We start from the raw sequence: 22,358 nt of genomic DNA on the forward strand, positions 1-22,358 counted from the left end.
GACGTGCTTTCACCTGTAGTTTGAGGTTCCACTTCTTCATTATTTTCTTCAATCATAACTTCTTTTTGGAAGGTCTAGAGTGCATGCATGCATGTAACATCATCACTTATTCTGCGGGTTCGGACTAGCGGCACACTTGTGTGTTCCAAGTTTCAACTATATGCAGGCGGTACTACATGCATGCATGTATTTTAGAAATTTCCTTCTCCTTCTTTTCGATTCTGGATCCTTGACTGCCCAGGGTATTATAGGTGGTAGGTACTGGGGAAATGCTCGAGAAATAAAGCATTGTACTGACTTAAATTCTGATATTCGGAAACTCTTTTTGGATTCTGCTGAGATGGATCGTTAGCCATCAAAGTAGAATAATGTTGATTTGTTATATCTACTTTTTAGATCCGAAATGTTTGGTCTATATGTTGTTTTGGGAAATGATACCTTAGCAATGATGATGTGGAGGAAATTGGATCAAAATCGGAGGGTTAAGGCTGTTTACCCCGAGGGACTGGTAGAAAAATTGAGGGGATGCGGAGGATGGAGGGAAAGTGGAGGAAGACGATTCCCGTTACGAACCTCTTAAATCTCTAGGGTCAGCCTCATAAGTTCATTTCCTTCCATTGCATTCTTCTCTCTTCTTTGTCTCTCTCCCTTTACTCCCGAACATGCCGTAGAAAAGACCGATGCTCAACATGAAATTTGTGGAGCCTAGACATGACCGACGAGATCGGCTAGATCAACTCATTTTCCAGGATACCCAAGCCTAACCTTACGGCATGAAGTGCGGCCAGTAACTTCTCAGTGACAAAGGAGGCTAGGCCTAATTTCAGAACGGAAGCAGCAAAAAGATATGGGTATAAGGAGTCTGTCTAGAATCTTCTCGTTCTAGGTTGATGGTAAGCTTAATTGCATCAATTTTGTTTCCCATAAAACATATTCCTGCCAATGAGTAATGCCAATGTGAACATATTATCATCACAAAATTATATATTAGAACAAAAAAACGATTCTTCTTGACCAGGTAAGAGCTTATGGTCCAATGTCGAATTCTGATGCCTTCGATTCGATATTATGGTCCAAACATTACAGAACCCACAATGACTGATAATTATCTTGGCATTCTAATTAGGTGATTCGGTCGAAGGACCGTGTTTGGATCCCACTAACTCCACTGCACCAATGGATTATATACTTGGGATAGCATGATGACTCGACAATGTAAACCTCTCATCTATCGATCTCCTCTTCCTTGCTGCTCTACATTTGTTGCAGACGACGAACTGATAATTCACATAAGAGTAGCAGCCGTCTACTTCCTAAAGCACCGCAGCATGTTCCCATATTCAACAGATACAGTAACTCAAATTCAGCAAATACATTCTTATGTAAGGGCCGTAAATGATCATCTGGAAAAATCCGAATCTGAATTTGTAGTTATGTCAGTTAAAACACTTGGAAACACTGACAAGACCTAGGCAAGAGTGCCCTTTGCTATCCTTCATCCTTCCTCCTCTTTCTCTTAAACAATTAGTCGAGGATTTGAATTTTATTTGGTTCAGTATACAATAGAAATGGAGGCAATAGAAATGTATGCCAGTGTCTAGTCCATAACTAAACTCCATCTGAAACTAAGTTGAGGCTTTGTGTAGTACAAAGAAGTCAGAAAACAAAAGTTGGGAGGAAAGATTTGAAAACTTGAACCCACCCGCCGGTTTTATGTGACTTTCTAGCTTAAAAGCAAAGAACTCTTGACCGAAAATGTTGGGAACACTAAACCACTCTCCATTGTTTCATATGGTGATAAAATTTGCACGCTGTTACTCCAATGGTCGGCCAATGAACTGTCGCTGTGAGAAACAATTTTGGCATTCCACAGTTTCTCATTTTCCTGCGATCAAAACTGGAAAAAGGGTTAGGAGACAGCATGAATTACCAATAAATGAAAGAACCTAGGAACTCATCCCCATAAGTTAAAAGCATCTCAATATTTCACGCATTTACACAAGACAAGGAAATTCCATATCTAACCTACATCTGAATGATTTAAGCGCAAGACAAATCTCAGTTAAAACATTATCTTTTGAGCCCTGTCTTCCAAGTAGCCAGTGATAGAATGCAACAAGCAATGTTTTATGATTTGACGCTGGTCCTTCTCTTTATCGTACCAAAGCCGTTAAGTTTTCTTCTTGTCCTTGAGTTATGTGCAGATTATGGCTGCTTGACCTTCGTCAACAGCAAATATTCCTTAGGATAACACTTCCCATGATCCCATCTACAGATTTTGGATGCCATGAACAATGATCAAGCAGCTGACCCTTATACTCGTCTTCCTAACATAAATGCCTTCCCAACATAAATAAAGAGGACTTTCCGAATATTTCCATTTTGAACAACTCCCATATCTACATTGGTTATGTCAAAAGTTTCTTGTATGCTACAGCGTAGTTAGCTTTCTACGATAAATACTAACATCTCATCAGCTCTTCCCAAATCCAGTCTAAAGATATTAAACACTCATAGCAAAATGCAGATAACGACGATAGTGGTTAAAATGAACTAAGCTCCAAATCAAATTTATCATGACATCAATGAATATAAGGAGATAAACGTCCTCAAAATATCTAACACTGTCTATTAGAAAGCTTTAAATTATCCCATGAGAAGATCACAAAGTTTCAACTCAAGGAGCCTCTAACTTCTACTAACCAACTCAAACGAGATTTCAGAGACACAAAGTTTCAACTCAAGGAGCCTCTAACCAACATTTTAGTGAAACCAATCTTCTTCGTTGTAATGGTCATTAGTACCATGTTATCAAGTCTAGCAAATTCTTCTCCCGTTACGATCGAGAACATATATATGGCGGATCAGGGAATGAAGCAATGTCAACCCTTCGTGCCAAAATCATCAACCCCATGGTCCATTCGAGCTTCCTAAATTCAACTCCACATACATAGACATATATGTATGGAAACCCAATTGAAGCACTGAGAAAGCAATTTACTCAGATAGCCAGTGAGATGAGCTAACCTCACTCCATGATCACTTTAGCTCCAATTTCCTTCATCTTCGCGACAATCTTCTCAGCCTCCTCTTTCGTGGCACCCTTCTTCAACAAAGTCGGCGCCTTCTCGACCAAATCCTTTGCCTCCTTCAGCCCCAAGTCAGTGAACGTCCTCACCTCCTTGATCACCTTGATCTTCGCGGCCGCGTCAAACCCCTCGAGCTTCAGATCGAAGGCGGTCTTCTCGGCCTTATCCTCAGCATTAGCCTTGGCGGCTCCGCCGCCCTTCCCAGCGCCGCGGACACTGAACCCCATTCCCGGCATCATGACCGCCATAACCGGCATCTCGGTGATATCGAGCTTCTTCCGGAGGATCTCGGTGAGGTCGGATACCTCGAGAAGTGTCAGGCCGGAGATCTCGTCAACAATGGCAGAGACTTGGTCGGAGGGCTTCGAGTCCTGCTGCTGAGGAGCCGCGGAAGCGAGCCGGCGGGCCGAGCAGAGGGCGTTTGGGGAGTGGGGAGGAAGAGGACAGCTGGCTTTGCAGCGGAGACGGGACAACTGTGAGTAGACGAATCGCAGAGACCTCATTGCTGCGCAGAGATCGGAGTTTTACTGATCAGAAATGCACAGTGAAGCTCTGGGCATAAACCCTAGCGAGGGACCGGGAGGAAGAAGAAGTGGGGGGTTTTACTTCTACATAAAAATTTCAATTCGGTCCCTCAAGTCTGCACGACATCTCAATTTGCTCTCCACAAGTCCAACCTTCTCAACTTTACATTTTTGAGCAAGTGGTAAAAATGACATGTTTGACTTCGTAATTTGATTTTAAGATTTTAACTCTAATTTTAACTCTACTCACTATACAATAAAAGTTAACAATACAATTATTACTTTTTCATTTTTGTTCAATTTTTTTAACCATTCAATTCAATTTTTAATAATAAATTCTCTCAACTATTCATTATTTTTTTCCCAATTCAACAACACAATCATTACATTTTTTTTTTACTTTTTTCACACTTTTTCTTATAATTTAACATCACAATCATTACAAACAAATTAAAATCAAAACTCAACTCAACTTAATTCTAAAACCAAACACACTTAAAATTATAAATTCGGCTGCCATCACGGCATGTCGTGTTTAAGTCCCAATTCCTGGCCAAAGTCTGCCATGTTATCGCACCGGAGTCCGTATGGCTTCATAACTAGGCGATAAACTGTAATTAATAGTCATGCATGACCATGTGACAATTTAATCTCTCGTTATTGATAACGATAGGAAAGAGCTAATAGTAATCTTTAAAAATGGCTCCTTTGAGCCATTTCATTTTATTTTCTTTTGGTTTTGCATGTACCCTAGTGTAGTAATTTACGTTTCCTCTGGATCTAATTTTTAGTTTAATCCCTTCGGCCTTCTCCCGATTAATCCAAACAAGCTATCTACGCCTAGGCTCGAGCAACACCTTGTGTCTAATTATATGTTTTACATGCATATAGTAAGATTTCAGCGTTCGTTAGAAAACAGATATTCCTTGTTGGTGGTCAGCATATTCATTTAGTGACATTAATTAATAATTAGTCAGGTGCTCATTAATCAATATGTATTAAATAGCATCTTAATCTACCAGATATAAACTCGAACTTATCATAAATCTTACATAAATCTTACAAATGATCGCTCAGATGGCAATCGTTATTCATAGGTGATTCTCGATTCAACGGAACAAAAAGGTCGCACGACAACATAACACAGTTAACGACGGGCAACAATGTCGAATAATTTCATAATCAATCATGCATCCTAGTAGGAATTCATCTTCCTGCAGTGCTTCCTGATCTCTCCCCTCGACCCCGTGAGTGGAGAAATATTCCCCATCTTCACCATCGACTTGGCAAAATGCTCGAAGAAGAGCTCGTTGTTCTCAGCGTACTTCTTCACGAGCTCCATCGAGGCCTGGTTTTGGGTCACCAAGATCTGGTCCGAACTCAGCAGACCCTTGTAGGCCAGCAGGTTCTTGAAGTAGCTGTTGTCGAAATGGACCGGGCTAACAAAGTCCAGGAAGAAGAGGTTCTGGTCTCCCCCCGACCTTGGGCAGCGGCCTCGCAACTGGGCAGCATAGGACTGGTCCAAGGTGAAGTCTGGCTTCCCGTTTCCAGTCTGGTTGTACAGCCTCTGCCTGAAGCTCGTGCACCTCGCGTTTCCAATAGTGTGGCTCCCTGCAGGTTCCATCAATATTTCCATTTAAATTTGATGGCATGAGAAAGTCTCTTGTAATGTGCATAATGCGATCGAGTTCAGTCGTACCCGACAGAGCAACGAGATCAACGATATCTAGCCCTTGTAGCTTGAACTTGGTGAGGATAGTTTGGAAGGTGTTGTTTGGGGCAGGAATGTTGTTGTTGGACCCGCTCAAGCTTGCTCCTCTTGAATCCCTCCTTCCCAAAGGCACCTCCCAGTATGGTCCGCCAGTCTATTAATTATAATATTATAAATTCACATAAACTAATTAAGAAAATTAAATAAATACATGTATAAATCTCTCATTTGATTTCTCAAGTAAAAGTTAGATTATTATTACTTACAAGGACAGTGGAGTCTCTAGCAGCAAGAGCAAGGATGTCTGCACATGAAACCGTGTGGGGGCACTCCTTCTCGAGCGCGGACTTTATCTCATCGAGCACCTCGAACCCTCGAGCTGAGTTCCTGTTGGGGTTCGACCTCTTCTCACTCACGATGCTCCCGGTGCTATCCAGCAGCAGCGATGCATCACATCCCTGTGGCATGCATGTATCCATTTCAATGCTCATTAGAAAATGCCCACATGTCTTTCCACAAGACGACTCGACTCGAGTTCCTCATGTCAAGCATTATCGTTAATTAATGCATAGGTGGTAATATTAACGCCATCAAACACATGTACATATGGATCCGACCAGTTCATGTAAACCATTTGTCGAAAAATTTATTTGTTTGACATATATACACATGCATAGATGTTAATAGTTTCAGCCTAGGGTGGTCCACAGCATGAAAAATACGGGCTCGGACTGGGAATATACAAACCTTGACAAAACAGTCATGGAAATGCAGCCTGAGCAGGGAAGCAGCCATGCGAGCTTCTTTGGCCACGGCCTTAGCCACGACCATCTTAACGATCTCCTGGGCCTTCGGGCACGAGTGGTCATAAAACTGAGGATAGAGGTACCCGCCAGGGGTCTTGGCCGAAAAACACAGGGGAACAAGAGCGAGGAACGAAAGAAGCATGATGAATTTTGTGATACGAGCCATCTTTCGGCAAACTTAAGAAGGCAAAGTGATTAAATACTTGGAATTTGGAGAACTTTGCCTTGATGAGGCTAAAGGACATGGCAAGGCGGGTATTTATAGGGAAAGTGGTTTGGCATTTTTGAATTTGATAATCTTGAAGGAAATTAAATTAAGGGGATTGAGAAGGGGAAATTGATTTAAGGGAACAAAACGATGAAGTTGGTAGCTAACTGCTTCCACAGCAATTATCAGACAAAGATTTAGAAAGAAGGTTTGGAGTTGGGACGTACTAATCAACATACATCATACATTTTAAAAATTGATTCCTGAAGCCGGTTAATAGGTCAACTGATTCGGATCGGAGGCTAGAAGCCTTCACGCCAAGAGGACTAGGTCGATGCCTTGTAATCGGATAAAAGTCTGGACAGGGTAACAAGCTGTTAATCCAAGTCGAAGTGCATAAAGTAGTTCCATGAAAGGATCGCTGGGGATTCAGTTTAAATGTGCCCATTGCTTCGAAAGAGTTGAAAGAGTACCATACGGTGATTGATAATCTCATGTAAGGTTCTGTAAAGCAGCATTAATAAGGGCGACTTATCTGTCAACTCTTTCTGTATCACTCCAATAAAACTAAATTCTTAACGTAAAATTGTCAGAGCGCGATTAACCTCTGGAAAAATGGCTATGATAAGTCTTCTATCCAATGGATTGGGACAATAGATACAAACGCATGCGGCTCTGGGTCCAGTTCGATTGTGTAAGTAGAGACCTGCGCGCCCAATTGCTCAAGCGCTCCAAAGCTCGATCATTGATTGGATCAAAGTTCGATCATTGATTGGATCAAAGTCGACCATGCATCGTTAAATATTAGCTTAAGCAAAATAAACAAAAGTAAATGAATGGAAATCTTCACTATTATGGCAAACGGAGATAGATAGCTTAATCTAATCGAGTTCATAATCGGTATAAAAGAAATGATCAATATACGAGGACTTATTTGATATGAACTCTATTAATCTAATGGTAGTGAGATATGATGAAGATAATGCCTGAAAATGGGGTTGGTGTAGACTCAACTGCTCTGCTGACAAAACTGCAAGCATTAGCTATTGACTATGTCCCTAATTTATATAGGCACTGCATTGAACTTCCCTACAAATGGGACTCTTGAGTTTCATACATTAGCAAGAGCCACAAAATACACTTTTACCGTGTCTTGCCTTAGTGAAAGACAGGTCATGGAATCGAGACATATCCGATTATTAGTCGAACGATTCGGCCTGGACCGTAAACTCTTGGCCCCTTCTTGGCGGGGAGCCGTTGGAGGTCCTCATTTTGTGCGTAATGTTGCGTGAATGAATCATCAGATCCCCATTGGCAGTTAGAAATAATTCCGACTCAATGAAAGTAGAAAAACTGCTACTCCGAGTACTAGTCTTATTATGAGATATATGCCATGAAATTCTGCATGTGCGCCCCCATTTCGCGAGACATGATCAGCTACATAAAAGAACTTTACATTGATTTTTTCTTTTAATATGTTTTGGCTCGAAGGAACTTTTACTTGAATTGATTCGTAGGCTAGAAGAGAGGTCAGGTACATTCTAGGTTTACGTATAAGTACCCACCCCCTCAAAAAAGAAAAGAAAAAAAAAGTTTAAGTATAACGTGCGGAATATTTAATTTACCGCTATTGACTATATTGGATTTTCAAGACTGCAGAATGAAGCATCCGCGCAATATCCACAAAATCTTTTTTTTTCGATAAATAATGTCCATAATGTTTACCATGTTAAATGACAAATACCTTGTGGAGAGACCATAACTGCCATTCGAATGACGGTAGGTCACAATCAATATGCTCACCCAAAACAGAGTATTTTCCTATTAGATAATTTTCAGTTTCACATTATGTTTGAAAGTTCTTTAGGATGCGGGAGGAGGGAGAGGAGAGAGATTTGTCTTCTTTATTTTTTCAATTATAAATGAGATATAGGAATCTAATAAAACGAAATAAAATTTTAATAGCTAATAAATAGACATAAATAATTTCACAACAACATTAATTAAATATGGAACCTCTTACTTTTCAATGGAATGCATGCTCATTTATTTACGTTACACTCTCTTTCTCAATTTATCTTCCTTATTTGAAAGTTGGGAGATAGTCAATCCGAATTATCCTAAGTTTTTCGCTAGGGCGGCCCAAGAGATTTTGGGGACTAAGGCAAAACTTTAATAGAACAAGTTTTATATATATCTTATATAAAAGTACGATAGACTTCTATATTTTATTTTTTCTAACCTTTTTAGATATAATATTAAACTTTTATAATCAATTTCTTGTGAAATTTGTTTTCAGTTTGTATCAATTATGTACAAATTAAAATTCAAAATTGATATAAATCAAGATAATAGAACAATAGAACAATAGAACAATAGAACAATAGAACAATAGAACCTCGGTGTGGAAGTTGATCAACTTCCCTTGATCAAAAGAGATTGCGTCATGAGTTTGTCACCTTAAAGTACATCATGGTATTGTTATTGTTGCAATGCCACTAAAAAAAAAGTAGGATAATTTTTTCTTTGTTGATGTGCCGAGCACGATTAAGAGGAAGAGTGAAAAAATACAAAAAAAAAAGATTGGTTAATTGATGATGATTGATAAAGAGGGGGAAGTGAATGTTGGCGTTGTTTAATTTGATCAGAGACGTCGATCGATAGAAACTAGAAAGTGAATGTTGTGGTGCTTTTTTAATTTGGTCAGAGATATTTGGGAAAAGTGAGGAATAAATTGGCCTGGAGAGAAAAATATGAATCACTAGCATTCTTTGTCCCGTGTATTGCACAAGTTCATGTTCATATATCTATATCATTTTTATTGTAATTCTTTACTTTTTTTAAACATGAAATTTCTTATGCAAAATAATAATAATTTTCAACTTTTAATTCAAATATTCAAATAATAATCTTCAAATTTTTTTAATAAACTTATTATAATAATAATTTCTAATTTCAATTAATATGCGTCACATTTTTAAATTTACTGTTAATATAAATTTATCACATATAAGAAGTTTTGTAAATATAATATAATTTTATTATTTAAAAATTGTTTACAACATCTGAATCTTTAAATTTTTTTAAATTTTTTATCAATTAATAGCATTTCGTTATAAATTTTTTTCGTTTATAGGATTGCGATATTTTTAGAAATTCTATACATCATCATTTTTTACGGTGTTTATATCATTTGGCGTTTTATATATATTTTCATTTTTAACACGCACACGCATATATATATATATATATATCCTTTCTTATAACAACTATTCTGATTTTTATAACATATTTGCTATTTAACGTACAATAAAATATGCTCAAAATCAATTAAATTAGTCTAATTTTGAATGGTTCGATAAGCATTTTTCAACTAATGGTCTCAATGCATTATATATTTATATAATCAATCTATGTATAACATGCATATTTTTATAGATATTCACACAAAATCGGTTACGTATTTTTTAAATACAAAATTTAATGACATTCTTATTTCAAATATATTTTTTATTTTACCATAAATTCACATATTACAATAATTTTACCATTATAATAATAGAAATTAGGTTAAAGTATATTTGGATTCTAATACAATAAAATATGCTCGAACTTAATTTGAAGTTTTATGCGATAATCATTTAATAAAATTAGGGTAGTTTTTAATGATTCGATAAATATTTTCCAACTAATGGCCTCAATGCCTTATATATTTATCTAATATTTGTATAATATACATATTTTAATAGATATTTATAAAAAAATTGGTTACGTATTTTTTAAGTACAAAATTTGATGACCATATTAATTATTTCATATTACCATAATTTCAAATATTACAATAGTTTTACCCTTATACCAATAGAAATTAGGTTAATATCTAACTAAATAATCAATTGTTAGTCTAATTAATTGTCACTTATTTTTTTAAAAATTGGGTCTTCTTTAATAAGTCGAGAAGATATTGAGTTTTTATAATTGGGCTTGACCTGATTAAATCAATTCTCTTTTTTTATATATATATATTATTTCAATATTTTTTTCTTTTAATGAGAGAGCATTTACTACAATATGATACAATTTTACTTATATACTAATTTTACATCCGTGTGTTGCACGAGATCTTGACGTACATTACTTTTTATGATAGAATTAGGAAATCAACATCTATAAAAATATAATTAATATAATAAAGAATTATATGTTCTATTGAAGAGATATTACAAACATAACGATTATAAGTGAGAGCTAAAGAAAAGAACATCATATTGATTAGCAATATTTGCTCTTGCCCTTATGAAAATATAAACAACACATATATTAAAAGATAATAATATATACAAAGAATTGAATTGAAGCATAGATAATTTATGAAGAATAAAGTGCATATATTTCCCTAGAACCAAGATTTTTAATATATAAATTATAAATTAAACTTAAAATCTTAAAATGCCATTATGCCCTTTCCTATCAAATCAAAAATTTTAAAGTAGGCCCGAGAGAATCCCTCAACTAAAAGAAGAGTGGGTCATTCGCTTGAGAATTGGGTGGGTAGTCCCATGAACTTCAAAGGATGATACATAAAATGAATTTTCCAATCTTGATGCTTAAAACATTGAACTTGAAAAAATCACATCTCTCAAGGAGTTATATTAAGTAATCGAGAAAACTTCTCGATATCATAAATACATTTAACGTAGAAAATGCCTTCTAGATATTCTACTTACATAGATTATAGATAATGTACTTGCGAAATCTAGGACAAATACATGAATTTTTTTTTATTTAGAATTAAATTCTTTGAGCAGTTGAAAGGACGATCAATCGTGAGTTAAAGGGTTGCTAATGGAGCTCTCACGATGTCACTGTTCAGCTATTATATATTATAAATAGATTTTCTAATTAAAAATGATATTTTTCCATTTATAATTTAAAATGTTCGAACAGTAGTCTTTCATATTTGGGTACTTTTTAATATAAATTTATGATTATTTTGCAACGAATTATCTTTTCAATATTTATATTATGTTCAATTATATTATTACGGCATACTCATATATGTTTAGTTCAAATATGATATTGAAAATTTATTTTTTGCCTTTTCTTTAAAGCAAAGTTTATGACATCCCTACTTGCAAATGTTAATTATTTTTAATATTATGACAATAAGTTCATAGTGATTTTTTCTTTTACTTTACCATAAATTAAAGAAAGTGCTTTGTAGTAATATATATGAAAAATTTATATGTGATCGGTTCATTTCTTTAGTATTTCTAGCAGTTAGATTATATATATTCATTTTTGAACATTTATCAGTGTTATCAGAACCGGACATGACATCGAATCGGCCGAGGTATGGGTTCATGGGTTTATAGGGTTCAACCGGGAATTCGATAGGTTGGACCGTATGTTTAATTATAAAATAAATAAAGATTTATTATTTTAAGAAAATAATAAAAAATACAAGAAAATAGTAATAAATATTAGATAATAATTAATATGTGTCCACTTTCTCCCCCCTTTCTTTTTGAGAAAGAGCCCAGAGGGGCAATTTGTGACCGCCCTAGAAGTTTAGAGGTTGTTATGTACTTTTCAGTGATATGAAATCTCATATTAGCCCTACTTTACCCATCACCTTGTTCCTATGATTAGCAGAGCCGCCAAGCATTGCCCTACTCTGTAGCACATCAAGCTTCACTGGTTCTCTCTCTCTCTCAACTGGTTCAATTCTTGTCTGGCTGTTATGCTATCCATTGGGTTAATGAATTTAATTGTTGTTCAAGTATTGATAAAGTTCAAATCTTTCAATAGATATATGTGGAATTTGTTACATGGGGCTAAGGTTTGTTGTTGTGGCTGATCAATTGTCAAGCTAGAAACTGCTAGAAGTGAGAACGATGGCTTATGCGATGAAGCCGACAAAGCCGGGTTTCGAGGAATATGAGCCGCAACAGATTCACAGGATTAGGATAACTCTGTCTTCAAAGAATGTGTAGAACCTCGAGAAAGGTTTGAGATTTTCTAATTTTTCTTCCAAATCAAACTGCTCCCTTATCGTGAATTAGAATCATGTTCATGAATGTGATACAGGCAAAGAAGTTCTCTCTAATTGTTACTATAATTATAAGGATAACTTGAATTACTCAAACAACTTGTCCTCAAAGATGTGCCTCAAAGGAGAAGAGGAAGAGGAAGCTCTACTTAGTTTGGACTCTAACCCCCTGCCATTTCAGGAGCTGATGCGCCTCGAGATGGCTGTCTTCTGTCCCCTTACCGGTGATGAATCTGTTCCCCGGTCGTTGCTATGTTGCGTCTAGACGATGAAAAGTCAAGTAAAGACAGAAGGAGTAGAGGAAGCTGGAACCTACTACAATCTTGCAATGTTCAAAGGAGAAGAGGAAGCTCGGCCTCCAGCAGAAGTCATTGATGAGTGATGACTTGTAAGATCCGAAATTTTTTTATACGATGAAATAGATAAATACATATGAATTTCTATACAAATTAGAAATACTCGGAGAATTACAAATTTGATCGGACGAGTGAAAATCCCAATAAAATTTCACGAATCCATCGCCTTTTCAACATGTAAAACACTGAGAATATATTTTGGAGGGTGAACTCGACACCTAGTGAATAATCACAACCTAAACTAACCGAATCATAGCACGGATTCAGTAATATCATAAAAATATCGTCGAGACCTCCAGAACTCAGATCGTCCACGTGCCCCTTCCCAGCTCCCAACCGCTGTTGCGGCTCCACACTGGCAGCCTCTCTGCTCCAGGCAGCCCTTTCTTACTGCTCGGCTTACGACTGGCTCAGGACGCCACAAGACTCACCGACTCCTATCAATCTCATTTACACAACTCAATACTCCAATTCTAATTTCCAAATATCATAATCTATTATATAAAAATACATGCATGATCTGTGACACTGACATGGCCATGACAATGCAGTTCTAATAAACTCATCACAATCACGATAAAAATACTAGTTTAAGACCTCGAAAACCGATCATTTCCTATTCTTCCATAATTTTTCTCCCCTTTCTTTCTCAACCATTCAATCTCTCTGTCGGTTTCTTAGTATGTTGAAATTTAGCAAAGGGAATGAAAAATGACCGAGGTAGAGAATTGCAATTTAAAGCAATGGGTAAGGCGGTGGAATAAAAGCAAAAGTGAGTAAGCATAGCAAAGGCTTGACACATGGAAAACAAAGCTACAACTTATCTTAATCAAATTAAAAATATTATGCAATAATCAAGGAACAAAACTCACTCAAATGCCAAAATAGAAAATAGACGTGTACTATACCGTAAGGTTCGGGATTCTACCTCTAAAAAAATTTTACCGTAATGTTCTAAAGGATTATAAAATATTTTAACCTACTAGAAATTTGGGATGTTACATGACTGAGCGAAAAACAACTACCCCTTATCCATCAAAGATCAAGCATTAAGTGAACGCAGTGACATTCATCAAGCCAACTACCCCATACCCATTTCCTCTAGCTCCCCAACTACTAGATACGATCCCATCATCTTTACACTAGTCTCCAACCCACTACCAAGGCTTTAAATGTTATCAAAATCACCCATCGATCATCCCCTCCAGACTGCAGCCACAAGGCAACTTAAGCAAACAAAGTCTCCGGCCATCAAACTCCCCAAAACCTCCTATGCAACCGCAAGACACCCCTCCTCCTATGGACCCAACAAACCTTGAAAGCTCCCTTTCAGAAATGTTTTGCTCATAAGTGTCTATGGCCCACGGCCAAGACATCTTGGACTTACCGACCAACGAGGAAGAACAACAGGATTTTATTCCTCTAACCCTTCTCATCAAGCCTTTCGACTTTAAACCACCACCCCCAAAAGCCATCATTCCCCATTTACTTCAAGCATGGAACACAAAGACAGGAGTAACCATCACGCCCAAGAAATACATTGATGACATTCTCATATGCCTATTCAGAGATAAATGGGATATGTTGTATGTTGAAAGGGGCCGAGCTTGGTCAGTCCAAGGAGCTCATATGATGACTGCTCGTTGGGATAAAGGGCCATCAATAGAAGAAGTCAAATTAGACATGGTATCCTTCTAGATTCAAATTCGGGGCATCCCACTCAAAATGCTATGCCCGAAAAAACATCTCTATACTAGCACAGAGAGCATGACAAGTTCAGGAAATTGATTGAAAAGACTCACCAATGCTGCCTAAATGGTATGCCACTCCAAGAGCTTTAGTCAAGGTCCTGGTCTCCAAGCCTCTATGTCCAGGACATCTAATCAGGTGGAAGAATGGAGTAACTACTTGGGTTTTCTTCAAATTCGAGCACTTGAAGACGTTTTGCTACGATAGTGGGACTCTCAGACACGATCAAGCTCATTGTACATCAGATTCTCCTACGTCTCCGAACCTGTATGGCCTTTGGTTGCGCTTTGACCTACAGTCTAACCTCCTGCCATGGCAAACCCTTTCGGATACCGCTGCTACTCCTCTATCTCCGATACCGTGTCTAGACGCTCAGCCAAGCTCTGGAACTTTTGACCCAATAATCCACCGTAGCTCGATTCCCCAAAATACAGGGAATGAGGGCAGATTTGACTCACAGGGCTACGATCAGACTATAGGAAGTGACAACACGCTCGCAATAAATGCCACGGATGGAATGTACTTTGACAAAGCGACAAATCTTCTGACCGTTGGGGCTTCGAACGAGGATGATAGAGGGGAGGCGACAACCGAAGCTTCTTCGGAATTTCTTCACAGAGCTGAGCCAGGGTTCTCCTCGAAGAAGAAGACAACGGGGAGGAGAAGGGAGGCTCGGGCCCTCACAATGGACTCATTATACTTTAGGCTTATGGAACAACAAGCCTATAAAGAAACCCACTATCAAAAAGTTAAGTCTCCAACAAAACTGACCCACTACCCGACCTAGCCCAGCCCACACCGAAGCCAAGGCTTGCGCCCTACCCGACCCTCTCCATCCAGATCCAGCTCCGGCTAGCATCAAATCCTCAGCCCACTGACCCAACCCGTGTCTCTCAGCTCCAGCAAGCAAAACCATCAACCTGTCAAAGCCAGATGCCCCCCCAATGAAGAAGTCGTGATCTCATTTCCAAAAAGAAAATGAAAATTTGAGTTGTCAGTAGATGATCTCCTCAAGCTCACAGTCCCTCACTCCATAACGTACAACAAAATTGTAAAAACCTTTGAAGACGTAATGGAAGCGGACTGAAATCCCATGCATGCTACATACTCTGAAGTAGGAAGCAGCCAGAGAAATTATGGCCAAACAGAGCTATACGGCAACTACTCGGGGATGTCAGAGTTCCACCGCAATGCAATACAATGCAATCATCTCTCACCCAAGCACAAGTGATGGCCAAATACTATGATGAGGAGATGGAACAAGAACCCAAGACCGGGGATGACCAAATGGCCGAGGAGGCGGGCCTTATTAAGCCCCCAAAGCAGCCATGAGTCTATTGGCATGGAACTGTCGGGGAATAAGAGGAAAACCAACAGTCCGAGCTCTACGTCTCCTTGTCCGGAAACACAAACCTAGTATGATATTTCTTTTCAAAACCAAGGCTAGCTCCAGCCACTGCAATAATATAGCAAGGCATTGCAACTTCGATGGCATCTTCTCAGTGGAATCCTCGAATACAGCAGGGGGGCTCTGTTTGCTATGGAACATGGAACTAAAGGTAACCATTCTCAAATCATCTCAATATTATTTATTAAGCATTATGTCTTGCTTGCCCCTTGGATACATGTTGTTGTATACGAATCGCCCTATATGCATGAAAAATCTTTGTTCTGGGTTGAGCTAACTAAACTTGCAAATTCTATAAATAACCTTAGTTGATTATAGGTGATTTTAATGAAATCTGTTATGCTTATGATAAGATAGGAGGTCGAAATTTTACAGCTTCTTCCCTATCCTTCCTTGATAACTTTCTTAACCAATCAAGATGTGTCAACCTAGGATTTACTAGAAATCCCTTTACTTGGTGTAACAAGAGACTAGACCTAGCTTCCATAAAGCAAAGATTAGATAGTCATTGCTAATAATGAATGGAGAACTAACATCCCAAGAGCGGGGGTGTTCCACCTCCCTCAAATACGATCCGATCATAATCCCATTCTTCTAAAATTGTGGATGGACTCTTCTTTAAAACCTAAACCCTTTCACTTTGAGGAAGCTTAGACTCGAAACTATTCTAGTAAAGAGAGTGTTAAAAATGCATGGAACAGAACAGTACTTGGATCTAAAACTAAAAATAGTAAAGAAAGAACTCAAGAAATGGAACAAAGAGGTTTTTGGCTTTTGTGATACTAACATTGCAGGAATCACGGAGAAACTCCAAGAGATCACCCAACAATAAAGATTAAGGAGTAAGAAGAAAAACTCACTACAGAACTTGAAAAGAACCTCCTAAGGAAAGATTTCATATGGCAGCAGAAATTGAGGGAACTATGGCTGAAGGAAAGAGATAGGAACTCTAAATTCTTCCATCTCTCGACTGTCATCCGACACAGATCAAACCACATAGCAGCTATAAAGGACAATGATGGGGAATGGAGGCAGGATCATGAAGGAATAGGAAACTATTTCCTTAGGAATTTTCAAGAGCTCTTTAATACTTCTTACCCAAATATACCTGATGATTTGGAAGGCTTGATCAACCCCACCATATTAGAATCTGAAAACAAAAGCCTAATCCAAATCCTGGATGACAAGGAAATCCTCATGGTCCTAAACTCAGTTCCTAACCTCAAAGCACCCGGTCCAAACGGAATCCCCTCCCTGTTCTACAAACACTATAGAGAAATAGTGAGCCACTTCTCTTGGAAGCTGTTAAAAACTTCTTCAGATCAAGCCACATTCTCAAAGAGTGGAATAGCACATTTATCTGCCTCACACCAAAATGCCAAGGAGCCTCCACTTTCAAAGACTTCAAGCTCATCAGTCTATGCAATGTCAACTACAAGGTCATCTCCAAAATCATTGCTAATAGGCTCAAACCTTTGCTTCACAAAATCATTTCCCTGAACCAAACTGCTTTCATAGAATGAAGATGGATAAATGAGAATGGACTCCTAACCCAAGAGATCATGTACACAATGAAGAAAACGAAGGCGCGCAGAGGTTGGATAAGAATGAAAATATATTTCATGAAAGCCTTCGATAAGTTGGAATGGAGCTTCATCATAAAGATCCTAGAAAAATTGGGATTCCACGCCACTTTCATAACATGGATCTATCAGAGCATTTGAACATCCACGTTCTCGGTGTTACTTAATGGCTCGCCCCACAGACACTTTTTGCCAACTAGAGGTATTAGACAGGAATACCTTATCTCACCCTATCTATTTGTAATTTCAATGGAAATACTCTATCGACTCTTATACAGGGCAGAAGCCAATGGCGATATAAAGGGCATACAGATAAGTAGAGGAGGTCTGCAAATCTCTCACCTAATTTTTGTTGACGACCTTATCATCCTATCAAAAGCAACCGAACCAAACACCAGAAGCATAAAGAACATCCTTGACAAATTTTACTCTTGGTCCGGCCAAGAAGTAAATTGCGCAAAGTCAGGACTCTTTTTCTCCAAGAACGCTAATGCAGATACGAAGAGAAATGCCAAGGCTATTCTGGTTATGAGAAAAATAAAGGAGGACTCTAAATACCTTATTAGCTCACTGTTCATCAAAAGGAGAAAGAAAGAATCCTTCCAATTCCTCATTGACTGAATTAAGAGCAAACTGGCATCAAGGAAGGCAAGAGCACTCTCATGGGCAGGTAGAGCCACTCTAGTCGACTCAATGATCAATAGTACACCAATCTACTCGATGTCACTGTTTCGATTTCCAAAATTCACATTGAACTCAATTGATAAACTGACAAGAAGATTTTGGTGGGGCACAAGCAAGGAAGATAGCAGTTATTATGCGCCAATGAGTTGGAACACCATATGCCAACTAAGATCTAAAGGAGGCCTAGCCTTTCGAAAAGCGGGAGACTCGAACAAGGCAATGCTATCCAAAACAGCATGGGCACTAACTAAGACAAACGATAGCCTCACATGCAAGGCTCTAAAAGCCAAGTACGGCAACTTCCTAAACTTCTCCAACCGCTCCTCTCCCTTACCAATATGGAAAGGCCTACAATGGTGCAAAGACACCATCCAGGCAAGCACCTGTTTCTCTGTAGGTGATGGCTCAATAATATCAGCCTGGATAGACCTATGGATCCCGAGCAAGAAAGACCACAAAGCCTCCCCCAAGACAGGAGTAACGCCAAACCTGGAGCTGAAAGTACGCGATTTGATGCTCTTCCACCCGAAGAGATGGAACACTACACTTCTCACGAGCCTCTTTAAACAACAAACTGTGGAAAGCATACTCAAGATTCACCTGGCCCAAGAAGATTACAAGGACTCAGCACTGTGGACTCCAAATAGATCAGGGAAGCATTATGTCAAATCTTTCTACCTCATAGACCAGCAACATAAATTCCAAAATTACAGTGGAGTAGAATGAAAAGCCATTTGGAATCTAAAAATTCATTAACATTTTAAACTCCATCTTTGGAGAATGGCCAATGAAAGCCTCTCCTGGTTCAGTGAAGAAGACTCTCACTGTCCTCTCTACCAAACCAGTTCCGATATATTAAATCATCTCTATGGTGATTGTCTATTTTATTGTGTTGCTCGAAGGGAATCACGTTGGAGTATTCACTCAAGTTCCATTCCTTGTTCCAGTTCTAAAGATCTGATAGATTTTGTTGCTTGTCCTCCACACAGTATTTCATCAAATATCCCCGATTAATTTATGTTTTCTCTATATGCAGCCATCATACTATACTAATTGTGGAACTCACGTAACGATGTTTTGCCTGCAAGAAAAACAACGAATCTCTTTGAAACGATCAAAAGAATCAAAAGGTCCTTCAGGGAGCACAATAGGTGCTGACACAACAAGATGCAACAAGAGGAAAACTCACACATGAGGTCACTGCAACTTGAAGCATCACAAGAGCCCACAGGACCTAATTGGACCATCATCAGCATAGATGCAGCCTGGAACAGTAACATATTGTGGCTCTTGGGAGTTATGCACCAGCTAAATAGCCTACCATCACTATCAAGGTTTCAAGTATCGCATGAAGACAAACCACTTCAGGCAGAAGCCAAAGCAGCCCTCCTTGCCCTAAACATAGCTGCAGAAAGAGGAATGAAGAAGATCTGGCTACGCAGTGATGCCTTGCTACTAATAGACGTCATTTTGCACCCACAAAACTCACCGTGAAAGATTAGGTGCATTGTATCGGATATTATTTTATCTCTCGAACTCTTTTCAGGGATATCTAGACTTAAGTCTAGGAATCAATGTAAACGCAACCACTTATTAATGAAATTGCATTATTCATAAAAAAAAAAGTATGATATTTCCTTGTAGTCTAAGATATGAACTTGAATTTTGATTTTGAGGGAAAGTAAGATATGGTTAGGTTTAGATTTGATTTTCACATAAACCCCATTTAAGCCCAAGTTGGGCATGAGCTTTAGGAGTAGATGACATTAGGAGGCAAAGATCAACTTCAGGAAGAAGTCGAAGGCTTAGAGATTGATGGTAACATCTTTGCTTATTTCTTTTAAATCTTTATTGATTTCTTCTTGAATTTGATATCTATGTGAATTTTTTCATGTGTTCTTTAAGTCCTATGGGCTAAATTCTTTATGCTAGGATTATAATTGAAGCTACACATAATTAATTTGTTTATTTTGTCTTGACTTAATGAGTTTTCGATCTTGATCAATTTCTTTTATCTCATGCTTAATGCATGCAATTGCCTGATCAACAGTTGTTATGATATGTTAATCCAGATGAACTTGGAAAATGGATTTTAGGTTTATAACATGGATAGAATAGCCTAAGTTTAATATCGAGGAATCAAATTGATTAGTGGTTAAGATAGGAATATACTTACACACCCTATAACCAATTCAAGTTGGAACTTAATGAGTTCAGCTTAATTGCAATCCGTAGGAATATAGGGGATTGGTTGAGCTAAATATCTTTCTGAAGCAATTCGGAAGGTACTTAGGAAATACTTGTGAATTTGAGGTTAGTAGATTCTGTTTAATTGAATTAGAGATAGATGAGATATATCGATCTACTGAAGTGTGGGGGAAATTATATTCTAAGTGATCTCACCAATTGATTTTCAGTTATCTTTAATTGCCTTATATTTCAAAAACCAATTTTATGATTAGCTTGGCTTCGATTACATTATGAAAATTTCGAACGTTAGTAGAATTTTACGTCAAGTCCTTGTGAGAACTATAAAATCCAAAACTATAACGCCATAAGCACTATAATCTTATATTTGAATGCAAAAGTTAAACAAAATTTGAAAAATTACTCTTGGAAGGTACGGGTAACAAAGGACTCGCAAGTTTATAAATTGCAGACGTCTTCATTTTCTTTAATTACATCATATTCTCCTTTACTAAGTATTATTCGTAAAATTTCTAATCTTATTCATACCTCTCCTTTTAAAAACAAAACTATAGGCTTCATATTCGAGAGTGAATCCATTTAACGCATCACAAACACACTCCGTGATATAAAATTAATGACATCATATATCATAATCTAATCCATACATAAAAGTACGAGGCCTTTGACAGTGTTTTTCCAATTTTAATAATTCCAGAAATGCCCTCGTACTCTCATGAATTTTTTTTCGTGCATTTCCGATTTGCGACTTTTAGTCGCACCCTTTCCAATATATTTATATTTCGATTCTCTATTCATTTCAAATTTAAATGGCCTTGTACTCTTGTGATTTTTCATTGCACACTTTCGGTTCGTAACTTTTGGCCGCACCCTTTCTAATATATTTATGTTCCGGTTCTCTATTCATTGCAAATTTTCGCTATTTGTTGCCTCACGTCCCGTGCAAAATATTTAGCCTTTATTGCAGGTACATTGCTCTATTTATCTGAAATGGCTACATATATGGTTGTCTACTCATGATCGTGATATGACTTAAGCAGGAACCAGATTAAAATTTCAAATTTCCTATGTTCAATTGGTCGGAAGAGAAAATGATGATATCATCATCATCATCATTATTATTACTATTATTATTTTTTTTTTTGGAGCGAATGCTGATCGGTATTGTGAAAATGGCAAACACAGATTGTCGTCTCTTATTACCTAAATTTCCTTTATTCCTAGATTTCCTGATTATGGCAAAACTCATATCTGTCCTAAATTTCCTTTTTTACTTAAAATTTTGTTGGGAATTTTTTTATTGAAAAAAGGAAAAGATCCTTCTTCCAAACTCGGACAGGCCGTGCAGAGCTTGTCATCTCATCTCCGACGACCAGATGGCCGAGAATGGCCACCTAGGCCTATTTGTTTGTCAAACTCTAAACGAACAGATGCCAATTGTCGGAACGCCGGGTTTGGCCGCCCCGTGTTCAGAAACCCTCTCTGCTTCGCCCAACCCTGGCCTCGAGAGGCATAGCCGACATCTCAGCTTGTCTGCGATATGTGACGTCCTACATGGTGGAGAGGTGTTTGATGTCGTTCTGCGTGCATAGGCGGCTGCAAAGGCCAGATATGGCCATCGCGAGGTCGGATCCGCTTTGTCGCAAGGAGCCCATGTGGAGGAAACGTTTATTCCGTAATTGCTAATGATATTACAAGTGTAATATGTCGAGGATGATCTGATCCTCTCAATTCTTATTTCATACTGTTCATCACTTGAACCCAGTTAGCGATCAATGAAGTACGACAACCGCAACGTACTGACACGTCCTGACAGACGATGGTGGGATTTCTATATATTCTGTAGGCAGCGGTGGGATTTCTATATTTTCCACTCGCCCCCCCCACTTTGAATATGCATGTATGTATGCTTTCTGCTATCTGTAAAATGTGCTTGGATGTAGCCTTACCATGTTATCAAATCTGATTCGTCCATCCTGA

General features: G+C 38.0%; 2 protein-coding genes and 1 long non-coding RNA gene across 6 annotated transcripts; 1 reads left to right on the forward strand and 2 right to left on the reverse strand.

Moving 5' to 3' along the window:
* Positions 1-1,396: 1,396 nt before the first annotated feature.
* LOC116211187 (50S ribosomal protein L7/L12) lies at positions 1,397-3,689 on the reverse strand. Of its 2 annotated transcripts, none has more exons than XM_031545443.1 (2): positions 3,028-3,689; positions 1,397-1,897 (listed from the first exon to the last, which is right to left on the reverse strand). In XM_031545443.1, the coding sequence occupies exon 1, from the start codon at positions 3,590-3,592 to the stop codon at positions 3,029-3,031; it is 564 nt and encodes a 187-aa protein (XP_031401303.1). In that variant the 5' UTR covers positions 3,593-3,689; the 3' UTR covers positions 1,397-1,897; position 3,028. The 2 variants fall into 2 exon arrangements, with proteins under 2 accessions (XP_031401303.1, XP_031401304.1); XM_031545444.1 differs by having other exon boundaries at positions 1,397-1,885; positions 3,028-3,683.
* A 940-nt stretch (positions 3,690-4,629) lies between these two features.
* Positions 4,630-6,354, reverse strand: LOC116211853 (peroxidase 72-like). Its single transcript, XM_031546379.1, has 4 exons — positions 6,072-6,354; positions 5,591-5,782; positions 5,313-5,478; positions 4,630-5,224 (listed from the first exon to the last, which is right to left on the reverse strand). Exons 1-4 carry the CDS (start codon positions 6,294-6,296, stop codon positions 4,809-4,811), a joined length of 999 nt encoding a protein of 332 aa, XP_031402239.1. The 5' UTR covers positions 6,297-6,354; the 3' UTR covers positions 4,630-4,808.
* A 5,570-nt stretch (positions 6,355-11,924) lies between these two features.
* LOC116211854 lies at positions 11,925-12,867 on the forward strand. Of its 3 annotated transcripts, none has more exons than XR_004157763.1 (3): positions 11,925-12,038; positions 12,211-12,347; positions 12,572-12,867. It is a non-coding gene; the product is annotated as an uncharacterized LOC116211854 (long non-coding RNA). The 3 variants fall into 3 exon arrangements; XR_004157765.1 differs by having other exon boundaries at positions 11,940-12,038; positions 12,150-12,347; XR_004157764.1 differs by having other exon boundaries at positions 11,946-12,038; positions 12,215-12,347.
* Positions 12,868-22,358: the final 9,491 nt, after the last annotated feature.

This window comes from Punica granatum, chromosome 6 (genome assembly GCF_007655135.1).
Source record: "Punica granatum isolate Tunisia-2019 chromosome 6, ASM765513v2, whole genome shotgun sequence".
NCBI lineage: Eukaryota > Viridiplantae > Streptophyta > Magnoliopsida > Myrtales > Lythraceae > Punica > Punica granatum.

Coding starts and splice junctions, on each gene's coding strand:
- LOC116211187 (XM_031545443.1), bottom strand. CDS start 3,592: ATGAGGTCTCTGCGATTCGTCTACTCACAGTTGTCCCGTCTCCGCTGC.
- LOC116211853 (XM_031546379.1), bottom strand. CDS start 6,296: ATGGCTCGTATCACAAAATTCATCATGCTTCTTTCGTTCCTCGCTCTT. Junction 5,783..6,071: donor TCCATGACTGTTTTGTCAAG/GTTTGTATATTC, acceptor TGCATGCCACAG/GGATGTGATGCATCGCTGCT. Junction 5,225..5,312: donor TGATCTCGTTGCTCTGTCGG/GTACGACTGAAC, acceptor TGGAACCTGCAG/GGAGCCACACTATTGGAAAC.